Consider the following 25,465-nt stretch of genomic DNA (forward strand, 5'->3'; position numbering starts at 1 on the left):
CACCTATTCGAATAGGTGATATTACCAATTCATTTTTCAAATAAGTGATATCACCTAATCGAATAGGTGATATCACCCATTCGAATAGGTGATATCACTTAATGAAATGAATAGGTGATATCACTTATTCGAATAGGTGATATCACTTATTCGAATAGGTGATATCGCTTGTAAAATTCTTAAGTGATATCACCTATTCGAATGAGTGTTATCACTATGGGGTGCCGTTTTACTATTTATTCCCATTTGGTGATATCACCTATTCAATCAGTGATATCACCTATTCGAATAGGTGATATCACCAATTCATTTTTCAAATAAGTGATATCACCTATTCGAATTGGTGATATCACCTATTCGTTTCATTAAGTGATATCACCTGTTCGAATGAGTGATATCACCTATTCGAATTGGTGATATCACCTATTCGTTTCAATAAGTGATATCACCTATTCGAATGAGTGATATCACCTATTCGAATAGGTGATATCACCTATTCAAATAGGTGATATCACTCATTTGAATAGGTGATATCACCAAATGGGAATAAATAGTAAAACGGCGCCCCATAGTGGATATCATTATATGACCATATTTTCCCTATTGTTCTATTAATTGTGAAGAAATAAACTGAGATCATGTAGTTTCTTAGCATAAAACAGCATGCTTACCTCTTCTGAGATAAAAAAAAAAAAAAAAGGTGGGTGGAAGGGTGGGTGCAGGTGTACCTTGACATTTGACATTGCTAATAAACCCATGCCCTCCATTTTTAAACAGAATCCTCGGAGTCATCAATAACATGCTGTTTGAATGTTATCAAACTACATAAACTCTAGCTCTAGTGCAGAAAACATTTTTTTTTCTATTTGAGTGACAGAAACTGGAAATGGAATACATGTATTGAAAAAAGCCTTAATACAAAGTTACAGACACTACCATATATACAACTCAGCTATCCACAAATCTCTACGTCTTATTCACATTGCAGAAAGATATACTGTTACTTAATATTCCACACCTTTGTATACAACTTTTTAAGAAAAGTAATGAATCAATATTTAAAAGTTTCAACTTTCAAAACATGACATATGTACATACACACAATCTACAAAAATATCCCTTATATTTATCAGTCTCCATTTTTTTCATTTAAGGCATGTTGTTCAGCAAATATTGAAGATTATTTGACCAAACGTGACTACTAAATCAAAATTATATAAGAAAAAACTAAAACAAAAATTAAACAACTGAGATATGCCTTACTGATTATCATCAGGGTCTGGGCAGATTGTTAATCTTATTACTTCATTCATATACATGTACATACATCTAACAAATTCAAATTATTAAAGTAGATATTTAGGGACTACAAATGTATATACTTTTTTTTATATGATTAACAATATTAATGCAGATCAATTGAAAACATCATCCTTAAACAAAGACAAATTATATCTCCAATATCCCACAGCTTACATGTAATACAACTGCTTTGTATTCGACTAGTATGCAACATCATCATATTAAGTGCCCCTCACCATCTAGAGAAAGTACTTTTTACCTTTTCACATAAACATCTGTCCGCCCCAAACCGATGGATAATACACCTGTCTGACCCTATCCAACAATGTTTAGATAGTTTGTTTGATATTCAAAGTTATCTTGTCCTGCAAAGATTGCCCCAAAAAGTCCAAAATTGGCAAACCAAAAAAATCATTACCAAATATTTAATCAATATTGTCAAAAACAAAACAAAATAGAAACAATTTTCCAAAATTAAAATCCATGTTGTCCTTGTTTAACCCCACATGTACATCCCTGCCAAAAATTAGGACAATAGCATAATCTGAATGAACTGTACCTCAACAAAGAAACTTGCACTAAAACTTTTACTGACAAATTGAACAAGAAAAGTTCAGTTCTACACATGTGCAAAATTTACAGAAATAGGAATTACTTTCCAAAATTAAATGCATATTGTCATTTTAAGACACTATATGAACATCCACGCCAAAAATTATGACAATAACGCATAACCTGATGGAACTGTCCACCACTGAAGAACCTTGAACCCAAACTTTAACCCAGACAAACAGACGCTATTCTCTTACGCCCATCAAACTTCGACTCAATAGTGGTATAATAAAAATATAAACAAAAAGCAAAATCAAAATGGAATAGTCACCATAGTATTGACATTTGAGTATGTAAATATATATATATATGTACAGATATTGACCATTGATTTTAAAAACAGTTTATTAAAAGACAGTCAATATCTTTAATCACCAACTTCAAATTCATTCATGCATCTCATAATTTGGTATGCCCAAAATCATTCAATTTCTCTCGTCCTCTTTCTAGTAGTACAATCTGAACAATATGTATAAAGCACTATGAAAATAGCACAATATTTTTACAATACACAATATAAGGTAAACAAGCAAATTCATGAAATTTATATTCCCCACTCTCCGGATGTAGATAATCATTTTTGAGGTTAGGAGTAAGCACGTCATTACAGCTCTACAGACTGATCAATTCTGCTGAGCCATAATGTAGTGCATGAAACTGGACAGAAAAAAGTAAAGCCTTTAAAATGCAGAAGTGAGATGTTTTATTGAACATCTATTATGGGATAAAGTAAACTGATTTTGCAAGACTTCTCTTCTCATCTGCGATCACCAAACCACTCTGTTTCATGATAATCGCATAATATTTCATAGGAACAGCAGAAAACATTTTTTCATTAATCAAGGCCAGGTAACTTTCGTCAAAAGAGGCAATTGAACTTGGCTGAACCCTTAAGGCATTTACCCATGTTATCAAGTTTGAAGAAAAACTGTAATATTTGTTGCAATTATTATACGGTAATGGCAGAAAATGAAGTTTTCAGTTAATCATGGGGTCATAACTCCATAAAGTCTAGCAAAAGTGGCAATTCAACTTGGACAACCTCTTAGGGCATTTAACCCTGTTACCAAGTTTAAAGAAAATCCATTAACATTTGTTGCAGTCGTTGCACGGAAACGAAGCGTGAAAGATAAACGGACAAACCGAAACTGATATTCCTCGTTCAGTGAAAGCGCAGGATAACAAATGTTCAGGGAAGTTGGGTCATTTACCGGGTACCACTTTGAAACTGAAGTCACTTTATAACAGATTATTATAATATGTACAATGGTTTCATAATACCTATGATCTGTGTTAGAATTTAGGTTATATGCTACCTTACTCATCATACCTGTAATCTTTGTTAGAGTTCTATCTTATAAATGTACCTGTGACTTGAATAATAGTAATAACACTTCCATAACTCAGAATTTAATGAGCAAATTTTTATATATAAAGCAATAACATAAATTCCATATGCTGGTAGATAGCACTTATCCCACCACACTACTAGTAGATAACTCAGTATGTCTGGGTTTGTTAACCATTATATGTACATCATACATTAGAGATTTATTAAATGAAACTTTACCATGACAAACAATTTCACCATAGGGAACATAATCAATAACAAATTACAAGACAATTGTATGCATTATTAACTCTCAAAGTCTCATCAACATATACCGTCCAAAAAATGTATGAACAAGCTTACATTGAAAAAAAAAGTCAACATGCGTTTTCCATAGGGCTACATGAAGATTGGCATTCAATCAAACTTGGTCCCGATAGTATACAATCAGCATTGTTATTTGGTAGGCGTTTATATAAACCAAGTTTTTGTTACAATTTAATAGCAGATCTCAACCAAGAATTAAAAGGTAATGCTGAAACCTTTAGACAATTTATGAAAAAACAGGGGAAAAAAAGAGAAATAAAAAAAGAAATATTGCATTTTTTATGTATTTAACTTTTTACATAACACAGTTATTCTTATTTTACAACTCTTCATAAGAAACAATCATATTACACCTATCATAGTCTGAATCTCAGCACCATCATAATACTGTTTGTATTTCTTAATTGCTTCTTAAATGTCATCATTTTTTCACAAGGTCAACACCAACATCTTACTAGATCAATAATCCACATAACTCACTTTTCATACGTTTATACACATGAAAGAAAAAAAATCCATTTTAAGACATTTCAAATACATAAGGAAAATTTGATTCCATTTTCAAACATTTTTATACAGAAAGAAAACTTTGCTCACTTTTAACACACATTTAATGCAGAAAGAAAATTTGACTCCCTTTTCAGGCATTTCTATACAGAAAAAAATTCATCTAATACACATTTCATTCAGAACACATGGTTCAATAAAAGAATGAAAATTTGATTCCTTTTTCAGACTCTTCAATACAGACAGGAAATTTGACTTGCTTTTCATATTTTCTTTCTGTATAGAAAATTTAATGTGTGAAAAGCATGTCAAATTTCCTGTCTGTATTGAAGAGTCTGAAAAGGGAATCCGATTTCCATTCCTAAACACGGGCTAGAGAAGACTCCTGTTGAAAATGCGATGAAATCATGTACATGTCTATGTATATGACAATTCTTCACAATTTTCCATTGCATTCAAACCATTTAACATAAAACCTGTCTAGTAACTAAGTTCTCTTGGAAAATGTCTTGATATTTTATTTCTGGAATTATTTTAATGCAATCAGATTTTCGTAAATAAGTTTAGAATTATCAAGGAACAGATAATCTTTATTTCTTTTCATTTACTCATCTTGTCCATTAAACAAAAATGTATACACAGAGTTTCTGGCATTTGAAACATAATAATAAGCTTATTAAAGATGGAATAAAGATCCTGTCAACATCATATGCTTGCTTGGCTGTTTGGACCAGATAGACCAACGTCTACATGTAACAGAGAAATGTTACACCTTTTGCTTTGTGGGGAATTCTTAATATAGTATCATTCTTCCATTCCTTTGTTTAAATTAAACAACTATTGCACTCTGAACGTTCATTAGGATTGCAGATGTAAGACCTAACAAGCGATCTGATATAAATGACGACATTAGTATATGATGTGTTAATCTTCACCTAGATGTGGAAGTTTGTATCATCTCCTCTAACATAGCACAAGGTGAGTCCATGGTTAACGCTGACATAAACCTTAGTAGTATGGTCTCCTGGGATTGTTCTGAAACAAAGGTAAACAAAGTCAGCAGGAGAACATATATATACCCCCAACCCCTTCATCAGGAAATAGTATAAGTAATTACGCTCAATGAAAATTTCATCAAACGTCAATCATGGACACCAAACATCTAATTAGCCTTATTAGGTGATGACACATCTCAGTGGTGTAAATATGAATTAATTTGTCAAGTGTGAACTTTTACCTTTTAATTTTGACTAATGAATACCACAATTTAACAAGATGAAGTGTTTTATGGGTGAAAAAGTATGGCAGGAATACTTTGGACAAAATGTAAACAATATCATAAAAGAGCCTTCTTTAAAACAAATGGTACTCTAATTTAAGAGTTATATTTGCCAGAAAATTCAATACAAAGGAGAGTAGCTCTATAAAGAATCTAAAATCAAGTATCATGGGAAATATTTGCCTTAGAAAAAGTAAACAGTTACCAGGGGGTTAGGCCTGAAGCGATAAGCCAACATCATCCTCTTACGAAAGGCGTCATACTCGTCATCATCTCGGGACAGGTTTGCCGGGCGCTCTGTGCCGAGTCCTCGCCCTTCCACTGACTGTTGGCCTCTGTAGGTTAATCAAACAGTTTATAGGATAGTGGATATATTTTCTACAGTTTTCATATCTTAAAATATCCTTCCAAGTTGTAGCCGTAGGCTAAGCGAAGGGGGGTAACTCCCAAAACTAAAGGATATTTGTGGAATAAATGTTCCCTCTTTGATGGGAATGGAGCTCAACTAAAGTCTAATCCTAATTTTGAGCCCAAAAAGAAAGGCAAATTATTGAAATTCTGAGTGATTTTCTGTCCTATCCTCTTCTTTAAAATGATAGGCAGAGTGATTTTCTGTACTAACTCCTTTATAAGAACGATAGACTGATTTTCTGTGCTGTCCCCTTCTTAGAATGACAGGCTGAGTGATTTTTTGTCCCGTAGGCGGAGTAATTTTCTGTCCTGTCCCCTTTCCTAAGAATGACAGACTGAGTGATTATCTGTTTTGCCACCCTCCTTAGAATAACAGACTGAGTGATTTTCTGTTTCACCACCTTCCTTAGAATTACAGACCGAGTGATTTTCTGTTTCACCATCTTCCTTACATTATTATAGATTGAGTTATTTTCTGTTTTGTCACCCTCCTTTAAATGACAGGCTGCATGATTTGCTGTTTTGCCACCCTCCTTAGAATGACAGACTAGAATGACAGAACAGACTAGAATGACAGACTAGAATGACAGACTGAGTGATTTTCTGTTTCGTTACCCTCCTTAGAATGACAGACTGAGTGATTTTCTGTTTCGTCACCCTCCTTAGAATGATAGACTGAGTGATTTTCTGTTTCATCACCCTCCTTAGAATGACAGACTGAGTGATTTTCTGTTTCATCACCCTCCTTAGAATGATAGGCTGAGTGATTTTCTGTTTCGTCACCCTCCTTAGAATGATAGACTGAGTGATTTTCTGTTTCATCACCCTCCTTAGAATGACAGACTGAGTGATTTTCTGTTTCGTCACCCTCCTTAGAATGATAGACTGAGTGATTTTCTGTTTCGTCACCCTCCTTAGAATGACAGACTGAGTGATTTTCTGTTTCATCACCCTCCTTAGAATGACAGACTGAGTGATTTTCTGTTTTGTCACCCTCCTTAGAATGATAGACTGAGTGATTTTCTGTTTCATCACCCTCCTTAGAATGACAGACTGAGTGATTTTCTGTTTCGTCACCCTCCTTAGAATGATAGGCTGAGTGATTTTCTGTTTCGTCACCCTCCTTAGAATGACAGACTGAGTGATTTTCTGTTTCATCACCCTCCTTAGAATGACAGACTGAGTGATTTTCTGTTTTGTCACCCTCCTTAGAATGACAGACTGAGTGATTTTCTGTTTCATCACCCTCCTTAGAATGACAGACTGAGTGATTTTCTGTTTCGTCACCCTCCTTAGAATGACAGACTGAGTGATTTTCTGTTTCGTCACCCTCCTTAGAATGATAGCCTAAGTGATTTTCTGTCCCCCCATTCCTTCCTTAGAATGATAGCCTAAGTGATTTTCTGTTTCGTCACCCTCCTTAGAATGACAGACTGAGTAATTTCTGTCTTGCCGCCTTCCTTAGAATGACAGACCGAGTGATTTTCTGTTTCACCACCCTCCTTAGAATGAGAGGCCGATTAATTTGTCTTGCCGCCTTCCTTAGAATGATAGGCTGAGTGATGCCCTGTCCCTCTGATGCTACTTTCCTGTTGTCTCCCTTACTTTAAACTTGCCTATTGACAGGTTTTCTGCTGTCTCCCCTACCTTAGAATATTGACTTAGGCCATAAAAATATATTTAATTGGTTCTCAATGCCATGTTTGTTTTTTTTGAAAATTTGCATTTATTAAAATATTTCATTTTGATGCAAATGAAAAATCAAAAAAAAATCACCCTCATCTGTTTCGTATCCAATAAAATGATAAAAAATACCTCCCTCCCTCATCTAATTTTTCAAAAACTGGCCTGAGAACCAACTAATTAATATAACATGGCCTTATTGACAGGTTGTTTTGCCTCCCCTTCCTTTGACTGACCTATTGACAGACTTTTGTTGTCTCCCTACCTTACAATACTTACTTATTGACAGGCTGAGTGATGCCCTGTCCTTCTGATCCTAGCCCCTCCCCTTCTTTCCAGCCAAGCTTCTGTAACATCTGGTAGCCAAGGTTTTCACATGTGATCTTGAACTCTTTGTAGTCAGATAAGTCTGGTTCTCGTCCTTCCTTAAGGGCCTGGTAAATTACAGATTTTAATTAAACCTGGGTTTATATAAAATACTGAAGATTTATATAAATCATTAAAAAAAAAATGTCATACAATTTTTCGCCATATGTCATGGTTAAATGATTATTTTTACATTGAAATAAGAATCTAAACAAGAGATGGCATAACAACAGGAGGAAGTGACCATATACAGAAAGTTTTGTTGAAGCTTTGTAGTCCAGATTCAACGAGGGTCCAGCATAGCATAGCACATGGATTCATTGGTTTCATTGACAGAAAATTTGCCCAGACATTATGGACTATTTCATTGACAGAAAATTTGCCCAGACATTATGGACTATAAGCATTTATCATAAGATACAACACAATACACAAGACCTTCATTCACATAAAAAAGGGTATATGACCATACCCTGTACGTTTCCATAAAGCGTTCCAGTTCTTCTGGGGGAAGGAAGTCACCGATGAAATGCTTTCCTCTGTTTGCTTCGGTCAAAGAATCAGCCCATTCTGTATGATCAACATTATCAGTTAGATGAAGGTTTACAAGAACAGGCATATTATGACATTGAGGGAATGATTTTATCTATTTAATTTGATAAAACAAAAATACACAATTTCCGAGTTCTGACTTGTGCTTTCTACAGTAGTTATTACTCCCTAAACTGAACCCTCCTGTTGGGCGAGGTAGCGTGCCAACACTGGAGCTAGGGCTAGAATTGGAAGGCAATCTGTTGTCCCATTGTTGTCATAATGTTGGCACATTTCTGCTGTGTGCCTGGCTGTAATGTGGCACCAAGAAAGTGAATCTCACTGATCGTGACTGGTCTCGAACAAAATTTGGCAAATATCTTTTGTCATTTAGCGGATGGAAAACCCGGCCTGAGACAAGTCCTGTCCAAACATTGTTCCCTTATAATAACTGGAGGTTACCAACATGTACGCGGTACTTAGGAAGAGTTCATATTTGCTCATTATTTAGTATAGTTTTGTGTATCAGATTTTCTGTATGTAAGATGTCTGTAACTTAATTTCAAGTACAAGAATTACACGTAATTATATGTGTTGCCTGTCTTTGTCAATATATTAAGCATTTAATATGGGTACTCAAGTATATATTTAAAGAGACTAATGACATTCATTGATTTTTTTCCAAAATCCAAAAATTTAAGATATTTTACCCCAAAAATGAAATATTCTTAGTGCAATAGGCTCTACTATCCAAATGCTACATTTATGATTTAGGTTTTGTTGGTCTAGCTTTGTCTGAAACATAGCTAAATGCAAAATCTTAACATTGCTAACACCGCTGCCATCAGAAAAGCAACATCTGTACCGCCTTTCCGACATCGTTGAAGGCGACACAAAAATTGAGATGTGTTACTCAAGTTTTTTCAAGGTAACATCTTTACTTCTACTTGGTCCTGACATCATGCATCCACAGTATATCATATTGTTCTTGCCCAACCAAGCGCCAAATCTTAAGTGTATTTTTCTCCTTTTTTGAAGAGTTGGCAAGGGGAGACTAACTCGGAAATAGAATATCAAATACAACCTTTGAGAAAAATCTAAAAAATTGTGACAAATCTGTGTTTTTCCTTTTTTGATTGATCATTTTGATTGTCGGCACACTTAATTTACATGTAATTTTTCATGCATTATTAATGATGTTTTCCACAAATGTATACTCTCAAAACTTCCACAGTAAATTTTTTTTGGGGTCACTTACATCATTACACATCTCTGTACATAGAAACATGGTTAAATCATACCACCGAATAAGTCCAATATTTATACTTGGTCCCTTTGACTTACCGGTGTTTTACTGAAATAGAAATCTTCAATTTACTTGATTTTTGATATCCTTTCATATTGTATATACCTCTGGTGGCTAACATTTCATTGGAACGTTTTTTGTGTTCCCATGTGCCTCCCTCTGTATCCTCGTCAGAGTCGTACTCGTACTTCTGACTCGCCTTCATCCCTGGCAGCTCTGCCATCATGGCTGCTTCCTTGGCTTTCTTTTGGGCCAGAATCAACTGGTACATCATATTTAACTGAAATAAAGCAATATCCCATTAACCTGTCTCATTACACATGACAAGTAACTATAATATACAGTATAACCTTGATTACACTTCACCTTCTGTCCAATGAGATTTGGAGGTATAACACGTTTAATGGTAAAACAAAATGTGCCTATGAAATTACTTTAAATGTTCTCTTTGTCTACCTTGCCAGGATAGCCTGAAGAATGTTCAATAAATGTGTATTTTTTTTGCATACCCAGCTGACCTTCCAATCATTTACAAATCTCCCCTCCTCAGCTTACATTTTCTATATTAGAGTGTCAAACATCCCAGTGTGTAGCTGTGAAGTATTCATTACTGTCATATTGATTGCTAGATATATCAAAATCAACACAAATTGTGAGAAAAACAGTAAGTGCTTTTTTTGGGATATGAAATACACAATGTATTGATAATTTTATTTACTACCAGAAAAATCAATTTTAATGCAGTCCTGTTATTGAATCTATTTTTCAATATTTTAAATTTTTGTATTATCTAACAGCATGTGACTTTATCTTTCCAGAGAAGCCATTTTGTGAAGAAATAGCTTTAATAGTGACAAACAATGTAATATCAAGTGATTTGGGCTTGTATCCCAGAAATCCATTAGCCATGAAGCCAATAAGAACATCACAGGTACGGTAAACCTCCGGTTAGTTCGAACAAAAAATTAAATAAATATTGACGAACCTGTTCGAATTATTCGAAATTATGCTTCAGAAAATAAGCGTGAGTTCGAACTATTCGAGTCAATATCGGCGAAAATCTCGGCAGAGTAAAATCATTAGACACAAACACATCCATCGTAAATCTGATACGTAACAAAACAGTACAGTACACGTTTCATTTGTGACACAAAAGTTAAACATTTGTACAGTATAATCTTTGCATGGTTATATATTTTATCTGAATCAGAAACTATATCATTGTAATAAATATAATTATTGGTCTCTTCAATATATCAAAAGCAGTCTTCATAACCTGTTGCGTTTACGAAAGCACTACTGTAAAAATAGGCGATATATGTTGGTAAAATTAGGTCAGAACATCAACATGTCTGTTTTTAAATATGCCCAGTCGTATTATCTACCAAACAAAGTTGATACCTGCAAAATAATCCATCACTAATTGGGACACCTGTGGATTGTTTTGACTGGATATGAATGCTTTTCACGTCACTCAGCACGTGAGGTCGCAGGTTCTCAGGTAATACCTTGATTGGCAATACTTAAGAGATGTCCAGTCACAATTAAATAATCATAATGCTAAGTTAACACTAGTTATATGTGAAAATACACGGACGATTTCTTAGTTTGCCATACAGCGCGAATACAAATATCGCATGTTATTTATACATTATCGGGGACTAAATTTGCAATCAGCTGTCTCGTGCGTGGTGCATTTTGCAATGTAAAAAACTGAAATAACGCTAAAACATGTGGCATATATTAAATCACTGACGCATTCTAATGATCACGCATACAATCTAATAACATAAACGTGCTTGCTGATCAAATTTAAATCTTGGCATTTTTTCTGGGCCAGTCATCGGGGCCGAGTCGTCGCGCGCTTTCAATGGAGTTTGCCGAAAAAAATCTTACTTTACGTTCTTCATTTGACAAGTTTGAACTATCTGAAATGGTGTCAGTTATAAACAGCCAGAGTTCGAACTATTACTAGCTAAAAAAATATTGTTTTTCTAGGAAAAAATGTGTGTTCGAACTATCCGCGTGTTCGAATTAATTGGAGGTTTACCATAATCTCTATGACACAGTTGTGGCCATGGTGTTATCAGGATTCCTATTATTGCTGTTTTTTCTCATAACTTAGAAGTAAATGGCAGCAAGATTGTTTGGTGTTATAAAAAGTGCATTTAAGTGAAGGGATATCTGTTTTATCAAAATTAATGGAGGTATGTGAGTTATATTGTACAAAAGTTGGCATTACACTTAATATTGTTATGCTGTACATATATTCCTGATTACTTTCCAAAATCAATTAAATTTGTTTTTCTAACATGTAGCAGTATGTCCATGTACTGTATAATATGGACTTACGATTGTTCTATGCATTGAATTTATTTCAAACTTAAAATTCCAAAAAAAATTCAACCAATGAATACAATACAAACAATTCAACAAGCTGCATTTTGTAAATGAGTGTCATAAAAGCTAAAACAAACAATGAAAGTGTTTAAGTTAAATTGTAAAATAATTTAGCCTAATACCCATAACATATCACACTGCTAACACTTCTCTATCAACACAGTATGAAGGTATTTTTTTTCTATTACAATTGCAGTCATTTGTATCTACACAGACCTCCTGCTGTTCTTTGATTTGCTGAATCTGATCATCATTCAGAGTGTCACTGCCCACCATTTTTCTGGCAAAATCTTGAAGTGTCACTTGTGGTGGAGGTTGCTGTTTGGAAGTTGCTGTTAAGATTTAAATAATACATTTATATAGAATATCGTATTAAAGCAATATATACATGTATAAGGACCAGTCTGAGACAAAATGTGTACGCCTCCGAAAATCTACTTAACTTATGTATACTGAACCATCTGTTGTATTCTGTGGTCTACTATTTGTGCAGCAATTCATGATATCAAACCCCCTTTTTATGACATATTTACTGTACATAGTGAAGATTTGATAAAATATCAATTTTAAGTTTATGTAAAGATAGGGATATAGAGGCCTGCATCTATAAGTTAATCTATATCTGTTTCCCAGATGAATATAAGCAGTCAGTGCCTATTACAATAAATGTTGCAAACTATGCCCTGATTTCATTAACTAGCGGCTGTGCCAGTGATATATGATAGAGGTTTTGTTTAGTTGTTCCCATACACTTATGTATCCTCATGAGCTAGGGCCATAAATACATAGTATCTGTATCAAACATAATGGCTGACATACTTTCACAGTATTTTTTAAGATTTTCAAGCATGAGAGTAACATTCTCTTACTCCAACTTTTACCCTACTGATAAATAACAGTTCTCACCTGGTCCTGGGATGTCCTGAGATGAGGCAGACTGACCTGAACCAGAGTCAGCTACATTGTCTGAGTCGGCCCATCTACTCTTACGCTTCTTCCTCACTTTTTCTCCTCTCCTCTCCATACCTAAAATAACAGGTCACATAACATTTAAAACTTCATAACAAGTATTAGTGGCAGCAAGATCAGTGTACCATTTCACAAAGCTCCGTAACCTATGAATTCTCATATATATCTGTATATATATTGTATGTTATCCCAGTAAAATTATACCACTCTTTATTGTGGAGGTAAAAAAGATGACACTTTTGGGGTGAAAAGTATATACGGGTCCTATACCTACCGTATATGATCTAATAAGGGCGCCCCTACCTTTTTTCAAAGAAAAACATATTTGACTGAGTGTCAAAATGGTAATAATTCATGTGAAATGTTTGGCTACTTTATGTGTTCAATTTTCTTCAGCAAATTAAGTCACTGGAACACAAGTTCGCCACATTTTGCCTATTCCTACAGATGTCAGTGCAAAGTACACCCGAAACTAAACACACATACAAATTATAACTTGCCATCGTTATTTGAAGATAAGTAAAATACTTCATTTATGTTGTTAACTAACTATTGTTCAGAACAGAAAGCTAGTAAAAGACATTTTAAATCAATTATTAGGTCAAAGAAAACGATGTCTGATTTGATCTGGGAAATCACCTGTGACTATAAATAGAACACAAAAGAGTTCCATTTGATCATACATTGTAAATGGTGGGACACACGTTCTCTGGTCTTATGAACAGCTGGCATGGTTTACAGGAATATTCAAGTGATAATTAAGCCTAATATGTTTATGATTAATGAACAGATATCTTCATCTGGAATATTTTTATGACTGAATATTTTACCGCTTCCACATGACAGCCTTGGATATTCTGCTATAAGGTATAGTCCGTTTCATAAAACTTCAGAATAACGAATCTTAATAAGGGCGCCCCACTGTCAATTATCCGTGCCTGCGCCCTTATTAGGTCATATACGGTATAACCATACACAGACAATGAACTTCATTTTGTTCTATCCAAACAACCTGTTTGGTTAGTTACAAAGTTTTGTGAATCGTTTAGTAATTCTGACTAAGTTTGATAAAAATCACTTAAGGAATGAAGTGACCAGAGTCCTGACAAACATTAGTGTTATGTACATATGAACTTCAGTTCCCCCAGTTCACCAGAAGTGTACTAATAACTAGTTGCCAAAGTGAACAACAGTTAGAAAAGTCAGAAAAGGGGTGTTAAAGTGAACAGAGATATCAGTCAATTACTAGTGAAAGGGGAAATTTACAGGTAAAAGTAGGTATAAATAACACTATTGAGGATGATTTGATTACTAGTATGTAGTACTAATATGTTGTAATGTAGAATAGACTCTTATCCACTTAAATAACAAATCACCTTCAACATCTTCAGTGTCTCCGTCATTGCCATCATCCAGTCGTCCCATGGCTCTTGTTGCCTGTCGAACCTGCTGACGGAAGTACTTGTAGGCATCACTGCTTTGGTTGAACAGAAACCTGGAAATGTAAATATAAACACCATAAACATGTAAGATATTTCTTGCAAAACTACAAATAAGAGTACGATGGGTGGAACAGTGTATGCTCTTCTAATGCCATATAGTGTTACATACTTTCTTGCATGAAAAAGATAAAACTCACATCACCTTAAGAGTGGCTAACTGACATCCTATAAATATGACCTTTCAATGAGTACACAAGTAATTTTTAAATTCCTAACACTTTGAGGAAAACAAGTAATCCAAAGTCTCCACATCATTAAACAAAACTTGATATCTGATTGTAAAGCTTACCAAGTCTCTAAGAAATAGATAGAAAACTGTAAAAGGAGATCTCTGGAGAAGATTCTAATATTAGATATAAACAAATGACAATAACTGTAAATGTTGTGTTCATTTTCTGGATTGCTGATAATTTATGAGGCAATAACTTCTGCAAATATATTCAAAATTTTTTGGGGAAACATAATGAAGATTCTGATGAAGGTGACAGTGTACATACCATGCTTGATATCGAAACGTCATGTATAACATTCATTGGTTGTGTTTGATTAAGGCGACAGTGTACATACCGTGCCTTGTCATCGAAACGTCATGTATAACATTCATTGGTTGTGTTTGATAAAGGTGACAGCGTACATACCGTGCTTGACATCAAATGTCATGTATAACATTCATTGGTTGCGTTTGATGAAGGTGACAGTGTACATACCGTGCTTGACATCAAACGTCATGTATAACATTCATTGGTTGTGTTTGATTAAGGCGACAGTGTACATACCGTGCTTGTCATCGAAACGTCATGTATAACATTCATTGGTTGTGTTTGATAAAGGTGACAGCGTACATACCGTGCTTGACATCAAATGTCATGTATAACATTCATTGGTTGCGTTTGATGAAGGTGACAGTGTACATACCGTGCTTGTCATCGAAACGTCATGTATAACATTCATTGGTTGTGTTTGATAAAGGTGACAGTGTACATACCGTGCTTGTCATCGAAACGTCATGTATAACATTCATTGGTTGTGTAAAATAAATCCTTACATAGCCAATAACTTTCTCAAAAATAGCCGAATTAAAATTCTTTTTGGGAAAACAACTTCATATCATGAGTATACTGTATACTAAGTTTCAAACTTTAAGACATCAGTTGAAAAATGTAAGGAGAAATCTCCAGACAAACAAAGGTTATTATGGACAGACAAACTGACAATGCCATACCATAATACTCCAGTCAAATTTTACAGGCATAGAAAAAAGTTACCTTTGTTTTTTCCATTAAAATATCTATTCTATACTTTAAGTAAACTAGTTTGATTTTACAGTCTTGCATGGGACATTGGGAATTTGTTTTCAAGGTCTGAAGGTCATTCAGAGATCAAGGCTGCATTATTACTCTAAATTTCCTTCAACTTTGAATTCGGCATAAAACTTATAAACATACAAAGTACATCTACCAGTACCTTCAAATTCAATACCCTCAACTATCAAAGATTAGAATTCCTTATTTTTTTTTTTTAAATACCTACCAATATAAAGGATTGTTGACATTTTCACACATGGTTCTTCCTTCAAACTCGGAACCATTCTCTGCGACTTGGGCTGCAAATCTTTCAATAGTTTCTAGCGTGTGTGGGTCCTCTGGTGGAGAAACTAGAAGCAGCTTATCAGTATCGAATTCTCTTGGGGTTTAACCTTCATTGGTATCAGAATCAACAAATTCGCACTTGAAAAACCTGATGTTTTCCTTCTAACGCATATGTACTTGACTTCCTTGCAACACAAGGCAAGACTGTTCAGTAACACAAATTTTTATAAAGTTCAAACATTACCACCCTCTCATACAATCCCTATGTGTTTTTTTTTTTTTTTTTTTTTTTTTATAAAATTTTGAAGAAAATCTACAGAACAGTTGAAGTTTTAAAGTTCCCAGTAAATACATTACCTGTATTTTAGGAGGAATTTTTTTTTGTTTTATTTTTATTTAAACAATCATAGAAATTGTGTTCCTACTTGAATATCCTAAGAAGAATCTAGGAAATCTGATAAAATATTATTATGGAAATTATTTCCATAACTTGACTTTCTTAAACAATTTCCTTTCATACTAAGTGAAATATTTAACAGATAATGCTATGAAAAGGACCTGGGTTGAACCCTTGTGTTCATATCAATCTGTTCACCCTTGGTTAGTAAAATGATTAATACAGGTGACTTCACTGGTAGTACCTTCATTGTCTCTTTTTATTGATGAATTTTCAGGTTCTGGTAAATCAAACATTTCGCTCATTTTCACTTTTTGTGTTGGTTGCCTAAAACAAATAAAATAAATATTTGATAATCAAATAGTAAGGTCAACAGTTTTTACACACATTACAGTCTTAACTAGATGTGGTTGTAATATACATACTGATGTCCATACATATGGTCATCAAAATTTGATAGTGAATTGTGCAATGTTATTTATTGGCCAAGTATTAGATCTTGTGACATGTATGTCAATGAAGACACTTACATAGCACTGATAGAAAATCATCAGTCGACTCTTCTGATAAATGTCAATAAGATGTAAAATCTGTGCAATGATTATATAAACTTGATTGACAGGTGTGAAATAACATCAACTGATTCAGAATATGGGGCAAATATAGCACACTTATACCTCACCCTAGTATATCCTGCTCTGGTCTTACTTGATATACAATATTGCAGCTAGGTGTAAGAGTATGTTTGAAAATAGGGATGATTATGTTGTTTATTAATTTGAGGTGTTATTTGTTCCAATATGTACAACTGCATTTGATAGGACATGAATTCACATAATGTTTTGTTTTGTTTTTGTAAGTAAACTGTACTCATCTATAACCAATCATAAGGAAGCGCCACACAACATTTTAGCACTTCTCTACCGTTTATATAAAATCAAAAATAAAATTTAACAAGATAGTTACAATTACCTAGATGATGGAGAATCATCCTTCCTTGTTTCATAATTGGGTTTAACTGAAACAAAGACACAAACATGTAAAAAATGTCTTCATCTCTATATCAAAGGGACAACAAATCATGTGTGAGTCACATCTAAACATCTGCTTCAAATCATAAGTAATATTTTGAAAACAAAACAGATTTGAACTTGGTTTCAATGAGCTAAACAAATTGTATAAAATAAATAAGAAATAAATATTCCAAAATATACAGCTTTAAATAATAAAAAAAAAAAATTCAGACCTGGTGACTCAGATTCTGTGGGCATGGATGGGTCGTATTCGCTCTCCGATGACTGTTGCTGGTTCCGTTGATCACTGATAGGAGGAGGAGCAGAGGGGAACATGTCTATCCCTGGAGGGGGTGGTAAGTTCTGTCCTGGGGGACCAAAGTTCTGTGTCTGTGGAGGACGTGGATGTAAATGCATCTGTACAGGGGCAGGAGGATGTGGTGGAGCCTGACTGGGTACAGTTGTATGGGGTGGCACATTTGGAGGCCTTCCAGGTGGGCAAGATGGAGGATGACCAGGCATCATTTGATGATGAGGAGCTAAGTGAGGTTGACTCATGAAAGGATGAGGTGGTGGAGGCTGGGACTGAGGGTGCGATATTGGGGGAGGGGCACCAGGATACTGTGTTTGAGGGGGAGGGGGTGGCGCTCTGGTCGGAGCTGTACTATACACATTCATTTCCTGTTGAAGCGGTTGCCTGATAGGCTGTCCATAGGAGTTGATTTCCTGAGCTGGAGGCTGGGGTGGAGGAGGAGGGGGGTACGGCTGTCGTGGCTGGGGAGGTTGCTGGAGTGGAGATCCATATTCATTGATCCCCTGAGGATGGGAATGACTGATTGGGGGCTGTACACTTCCATAGGCATTTACATCCTGTGGGTGGGGAGGCTGCTGCCTTGGTACAGCATACATTGATGCAGCAGGTGGTGGTGGGCCAGGGTGGAGCTGCTGTGTTACAAGGGATGGAGGCTGAGGTCCAGGTCTAATCATTGGAGGCTGGGGAGGCTGTGGAGGTGGCGGAGCTCTCACAACCTGATGAGATGTGCCATATATCTGAGGGGGAGGAGCCAAAGTGACCTGGGGCATTTGGAGATGCTGGTGTGGCATTTGTTGAGGAGGTTGAGGAGGGAAGGAACTTGCAACTGAATTAGGAGGGAAGGGACTAGAGACTGATGTGGGAGGGCCAACTGGAGGACCGTGTGTTGGACCGTGTGTTGGACCGTGTGGTGGACCGTGTGGTGGACCGTGTGGTGGACCGTGTGGCGGACCATATGGACCAGCCCCATTTTGTGGTTCAACAGGCATCCTGTGAAGTGGACCTGCAATGTTCTGTTGGGCTGGCAACATTGGAGGAGCCGGGGGTCTTGGCTGTGTTGGGAAAGTTACAGATTTACTAAAGTTTGGATTGAATTCAGGTCCGTGTACATTAGCACTGTGAGGATGTGGTCGTGGAGGTATTTGCCCTGTCTCAGACGTCACTGCTTGATTCCAATTCCCTACAGATAAAGCACTGGACTCTGTTTTCACAACAGCTGTTGTAGTCCACTGTCCTTGACTGACACTCGGAGCCTCAGAATTTGATGAAGGTTGTTGCACCCACATACCAGACTCACTCTTTATGGGTGAGTTTTCCATTTTGATATTTGCCTCTGACTTAACTTCAGCTCTAGCTTTAACAGAATCACTGTCTTGTGTTCCTGACATAGCTGGAGCTGAACTAGAATCTGTCTTTGTGTCAGTAGATTTTACACTATCTGTTGACTTTGGTTTTGCTCCAGAGGATGCTATTAAAGAAAAGAAAATACTTCAATGGTTAATTTTGTAAAGGTGAGTATGTATTACTACATTTACAAGATTCCATGATGAATTTTTACATCTGATTAGAACAAATTGATCCGTCATTAATTATAAATAATCAATGGCACTTTGGATGTCAAGACATATCCAGCAGATTGAAGAAGTGTAATATTTTTAGTCAAAAGTTTTTAAAAGCTTTAATTTACACAAATGAAATTTCTTATGGCTAACATGTAATCATATACTTCATTCACAACAAATATTCAGTTACCTTTAGACCCTTTCATGTGGATGAATCTCTCCATGAAATTTCCATCATTTGCAAAGAAGCTATGGGCTGATGTTATTGGCGAGGAGCTAACTGTTGTTGTCTCTGTAGTTTTAGGCTTTTTGCTGCTGAAGCTGGATGGTTTAAACCCAGGACGCTTTCCAATTCTAAAATCATCAAAAACAGTATTAGTTATATATAATTAATATGGATTTATTTTTTCTTAATAATATTGAATCCCACATATATGAACATCCCAAGCCACACACATATATGTATATATGAATAAACAGTATATTCATGATAAGTAAACATGCAAAGCTGACAAGATTTAACTGTTGCAGACAAGACATGATTTGCTGAAGCATACAGCGATCACTAACGCACAGAAAGTGGGCCATGCCCCAATAAATTACAACAAATTTATACAAGCTATGACTTCTTCCTATAAAGAGCTTGAGGCATTAATTGATTAGCCATAGTCGATTATGAACCCCTATCATAATTTAACAACCTTGTATCATTCATTACTGCAGTCCCTTAACTTGTATACCACAATAAGTCTGTCTCATCACTTAAATTTGTATGTACATGTACTCAGATTGTCAGACATGTTTATCCAGCTGTCTCACTCAATTTAATGCAAGCTAAGCAGGACTGCAACACATGTACACTCGGTCTACTCTAAAATGTGATAATTGGATCTACCATTATCCAAATGGGTGCAAGATGCATGCTCCATCAGATGAGTGACAGCTGCTGACTATTTGACACTCTACAGGGTATCCAGTAGCTGCGAAAACGTAGCTCTGGATGACAGACGGACAATTTCAGACAGATGGCCGGCGTCAGAGCTACAATTCCCTTCCATTGACGATAGTGTTGCAAAACAATGAACCTTTAAATTGCTACAAATATTGGATGTCCTGTAACTTTGGAGTAATATTTAGTATAATTAAACATTTCTAATGTAAATTTAGCAATGTATTAGCCTAGCTACCGCCAAATCTCGAAATCTTTAATTCGCACATTCCGATATTGTTGTCTCCTAAATTTGCCAAATACTTTTCAAAGACTTCTTGCGAGGATGCTAATCCACATATGATATGTGTGAACATGCATGGATGAAGCTACTACGATTAAAAACAAGAGATCCCAGAGGGATCTTGGCGCCCACCATTGAATGTTCTTTATAGGTTCCATGTCAGATTGATCTTTTCTCTACTTTTCTCTTCTTCTAAGTCTTACTAATCTGTGTAAACTCAGAAGAAACCTCTAGTACTTTTCAAACAAGGGAAACCTATATATAAAATTTAAGATTTAGGCACCAAGAGGAACCTATATATATGGAATTTGAGAAAGATTCCTTCAGTGCTTTCTGAGAAATAGTGATAACAAACTTCAATTGTCAAAATCCAAGATGGCTGCTTGTCGGCCATGTTGTTTTCCGATTGGTCTCAAAATGCAATATGCATAACTAGGCACCTGGGGGAACCTACATATGAAATTTCAGGAAGATCCCTTCATTAGTTTCTTAGTAATAGTGATAACCAGTTTCAATTTTCGAAATCCAAGATGGCTGCCTGTCGGCCATGTTGTTTTGTGATTGGTCTCAAAATGCAATATGCATAACTAGGCACCAAGGGGAACCTACATATGAAATTGGAGAAAGATCCAATCAGAACTTTCTCAGAAATAGCGATAACAAACTTCTATGGTCAAAATCCAAGATGGCTGCCTGTCGGCCATGTTGTTTTCCGATCAGTCCCAAAATGCGATATGCATTACCAGGCACCAAGGGGAACCTACATATGAAATTTGAGAAAGATCCCTTCAGTACTTTCTCAGAAATGGCAATAACAAACTTTAATGGTCAAAATCCAAGATGGCTGCCTGTCGGCCATGTTGTATTCCGATTGGTCTCAAAATGCTATATGCATAACTAAGCACCAAGGGGAACCTACATAACAAATATGAAAAAGATCCCTTTAATACTTTCACAGAAATAGCGATAACAAACTTCAATTGTCAAAATCCAAGATGGCTGCCTGTCGGCCATGTTGTTTTCAGATCGGTCTCAAAATGCTATATGCATAACTAAGCACCAAGGGGAACCTACATAACAAATATGAAAAAGATCCCTTTAGCACTTTCACAGAAATAGCGATAACAAACTTCAATTGTCAAAATCCAAGATGGCTGCCTGTCGGCCATGTTGTTTTCAGATCGGTCTCAAAATGCAATATGCATAACTAGGCACTAAGGGGAACCTACATATGAAATTTGAGAAAGATCCCTTCAGTACTTTCTTAGAAATAGCGATAACAAACTTCAATTGTCAAAATCCAAGATGGCTGCCCGTCGGCCATGTTGTTTTCCGATCGGTCCCAAAATGCAATATGCATAACTAGGCACCAAGGGAAACCTACATATAAAATTTGAGAAAGATCCCTTCAGTACTTTCTCAGAAATAGCGATAACAAACTTCAATGGTCAAAATCCAAGATGGCTGCCCGTCGGCCATGTTGTTTTCCGATCGGTCCCAAAATGCAATATGCATAACTAGGCACCAAGGGAAACCCACATATAAATTTGAGAAAGATCCCTTCAGTACTTTCTTAGAAATAGCGATAACAAACTTCAATTGTCAAAATCCAAGATGGCTGCCTGTCGGCCATGTTGTTTTCCGATCGGTCCCAAAATGCAATATGCATAACTAGGCACCAAGGGAAACCAACATATGAAATTTGAGAAAGATCCCTTCAGCTCTTTCTCAGAAATAGCGATAACAAACTTCAATGGTCAAAATCAAAGATGGCTGCCTGTCGGCCATGTTGTTTTCCGATCGGTCCCAAAATGCAATATGCATAACTAGGCACCAAGGGGAACCTACATATGAAATTTGAGAAAGATCCCTTCAGTACTTTCTGAGGATTAGCGATAACAAGAATTGTTTACGGACGGACGGACGGACGGAGGGAGGGACGGACGGACGACGGACCACGGACGCAGGGCGATTTGAATAGCCCACCATCTGATGATGGTGGGCTAAAAACATTATCAGAGATATCTAACCAGTTTTTGTAAGAGTTGTGAAGAAAGTGCATACTACTTGGTGTAATTATTTAATTTCGGAATGTTTGACCTTGCTCACCAAGGTATATAACTCATACATGCCATACCTCCCGGCGTGAGACAAAATCTCCCTTATTTTCAAGTCATTTATTTTACTCCCGGGAGGATAGCCCAAATTCCTGTATTTTGTAATTCCCTCCGGTATTTTTGCCAACACCATTTTTGTTTACAATTCAGTAGTTTTTCTCTCGAGATTTTATGAGATTTGGCTAAATTTAGCGATCACATACGTACATGATCCATCTGTTCACGTGATCACTCAATCAAAATGGCGCCTGTTGGACACGGCTTTCACACAAAGCTCTGGCTAGTGTAATGTTTGCGCTAGAATATCTATCACCATGAAATAAAGGCAAGTCGCTTACAAACAACTTAAACCCTCTTTGCTAACAGACTTGAATTATTGTTTGTTTTCTTTTAGGACCATACTTTGATGATGGTAATGTGATACAGAGTCTGGTCAGACGCAAAATCACACGTGTTTTTCATATAACATGTGTATCGTTGATCAGTGATAGCAAGATGAAATCCGATATTTTCTTTTAGAAAACTATCAAAATTAGCACATCTGTTTGTCGTAGTGGTCAATCATGATGTTTACAATGACTTTACCGTCCATGACAGAGACAATATACAAAATCTAGAATGATCGTGATAAGATTTACTGCAGTCTCCTAATTAACATGAACATCTTCAGTTCTCATGACTTCATGTATACACTTGCACACTTGGAATATTTTTATATCTAAATGGTCCAATTCAACATAAGGGATCTCAAAGGACATTTCATGGTGATTTTTACAACTGATGTGTTCCCTCAGAGTGGATCAAGCCTTCTAATTTTAAGAAAATCCAAACTGATAAATGATTAACTTGCTTGTCTTAATCTTTATATTAGCTACATGTCAGTAATTATAATATACCCTTTTCAAATGCTGTTATGTAATATGCATAAAGCTGCACATGTGGAGCTTTTTGTGTTACATAAAAAAAATCAAAAAATAATTTCATATCATCAGAATCTGAATGTATACTTATTGCATTTTTTACCTTATACAACTTTTTGTTGTTTGCAATATGATTAATATCCAAAATAAATATAAAAATTCTTTATCACTTTCAAAATTAGTTTATTGCTTTAAAATTGAGTAAAATATCGATATTCATGTCGCGCACAAATCTCCTTTAAGTTATTTTAGGCAAAACTCCCTTAATAATCATCAATCTCCCTTATTGGTCTCCTGAAAGCATGGCATGTATGATAACTCTGAATCTATTTCTCTGTTGAAATCTCGCGGGAAATCTCATTAGCATCTATTTATTTTGATTTCTTTATAACAAATTTACCTTTACACTTGTATCAAAGATGGCGGTATGTTAATCACAATGAGGCTTGCTACACTATTGGCAATGGGAGGGACTCCATACCCAGCTGGAGAGCAGTGGAGGCAGGGTATGAATATTCGTTCTAGGCATCCAGTAAACCATTGAGAGTAGGGGTGAAAGGGTTTACAGCGGTGTACCTGAACCGCAATACTTTTCTTTCGGTTCGGTACACGGTATAGCAACGGCACATGCACTGTGTGGTATACATTTTTTGTACTTTTATATGGGTGTCTATTTCAATATGCACCAGTGGAAGGTAGATCGATGATATATACAAAAGCTGGTTTCTGATTGGTCAAGCAATTTGATGAGCCCCAATAGGAAGAGGCTTTACATTAAAGCGATATTTTGACAGGAAGATGGCGCTAATGCTGAGATTCCCCGGCTTCCTATCGATCTTACGTATTTTGGTTTCTGATAAAGGATGCGCAGCAGCTAAGCTACTTGCTGAATGTGTTTTACATTTATTCAACATCAGCTATTCATCTATTTGTATTTTGGTTTATATTCTTAAAATGAACTGAACCATCAACACTATACCGCAATATGTACCGAACCGTGCTGAAAGTACCGTTTCACCCCTACTTGAGAGTATGTTTTTGACTACCCAAAGTCATATTTGACTTTTGGAATTCGACATGGTTTGACACTTCAGAATTCAGAGAACTAGTGATCTGTCTTCTGATATTGTTAAAAATCTTGTGTCCAATGGATGCCCTAGACCTGCTATACTCTTTACAAAACCAGTTATCAAATGCAAAACAACTGACAAAATAATACAATACATATTTTTGGTTTAGGAGAAATATCATTACACATACAATGGCATTCCAACTGGTTTTGATGCAGGAGATTGTGTTGAAGCTGGTTTCGTCTCTGTTTTGAACTTTTCCAAAATTTTCTTCTTCTTCTCTTCAATCATTCTCTCCTGTTCACTCATTTGTTTCATTTTGTCTTTGTAGCTAGTACTGGTGTAACCCAGACCAGAAAACTGTTGATTGCTTTGTCCAGCCATTTTGGTAAATTATTATTTTAAACTAAATGGTCATAGAATTTTATGTATAGGCCTAAACTGCACAGTGACCATAGTCCACCTTCGCCAACACGTGTGCAAGACAAACCAACTGCAAGGTCTTTCAGACCAAGTTTTGTCTTCTTTTCAGTAATGATCTGTCCACAGCATCTTCAGTTTACTTCCATATTCCATGCGTCACTAAAATGCTACCTTTTGACTTGATCATTTTAACACAAATCTGGAAAAATGCATTAAACAAGTTCCCTAATTTTGATAAAAATGCTTCCACATACAAAACGGATGATAACGCTTTGAACCTCCAGCACGAAAGAGTTACTCTATG

The 25,465-nt window shown here is 35.8% G+C and overlaps 1 protein-coding gene across 1 annotated transcript; it reads right to left on the reverse strand.

Annotated features, from left to right (window-relative positions):
- Positions 1–611: 611 nt before the first annotated feature.
- LOC117333869 (formin-like protein 20) lies at positions 612–25,447 on the reverse strand. Its single transcript, XM_033893287.1, has 14 exons — positions 24,929–25,447; positions 19,590–19,753; positions 17,758–19,305; positions 17,484–17,529; positions 16,756–16,838; positions 16,056–16,179; positions 14,400–14,518; positions 12,961–13,080; positions 12,271–12,386; positions 9,760–9,934; positions 8,290–8,387; positions 7,731–7,885; positions 5,563–5,692; positions 612–5,113 (listed from the first exon to the last, which is right to left on the reverse strand). The coding sequence occupies exons 1-14, from the start codon at positions 25,120–25,122 to the stop codon at positions 5,087–5,089; spliced, it is 3,099 nt and encodes a 1,032-aa protein (XP_033749178.1). The 5' UTR covers positions 25,123–25,447; the 3' UTR covers positions 612–5,086.
- Between the last annotated feature and the right edge of the window lie 18 nt (positions 25,448–25,465).

This window comes from Pecten maximus, chromosome 9, assembly GCF_902652985.1.
Source record: "Pecten maximus chromosome 9, xPecMax1.1, whole genome shotgun sequence".
NCBI lineage: Eukaryota > Metazoa > Mollusca > Bivalvia > Pectinida > Pectinidae > Pecten > Pecten maximus.

What these genes read in the sequence shown, in the direction of transcription:
- LOC117333869 (XM_033893287.1), bottom strand. Translation starts at nt 25,122, where the DNA reads ATGGCTGGACAAAGCAATCAACAGTTTTCTGGTCTGGGTTACACCAGT. An exon ending in TGAAATGTTAGCCACCAGAG is followed by an intron (nt 8,388 to 9,759) that starts GTATATACAATA and finishes TTGATCATACAG; the next exon opens with AATGGGCTGATTCTTTGACC. An exon ending in ATCACTCAGCCTGTCAATAA is followed by an intron (nt 5,693 to 7,730) that starts GTAAGTATTGTA and finishes ATTAACCTACAG; the next exon opens with AGGCCAACAGTCAGTGGAAG.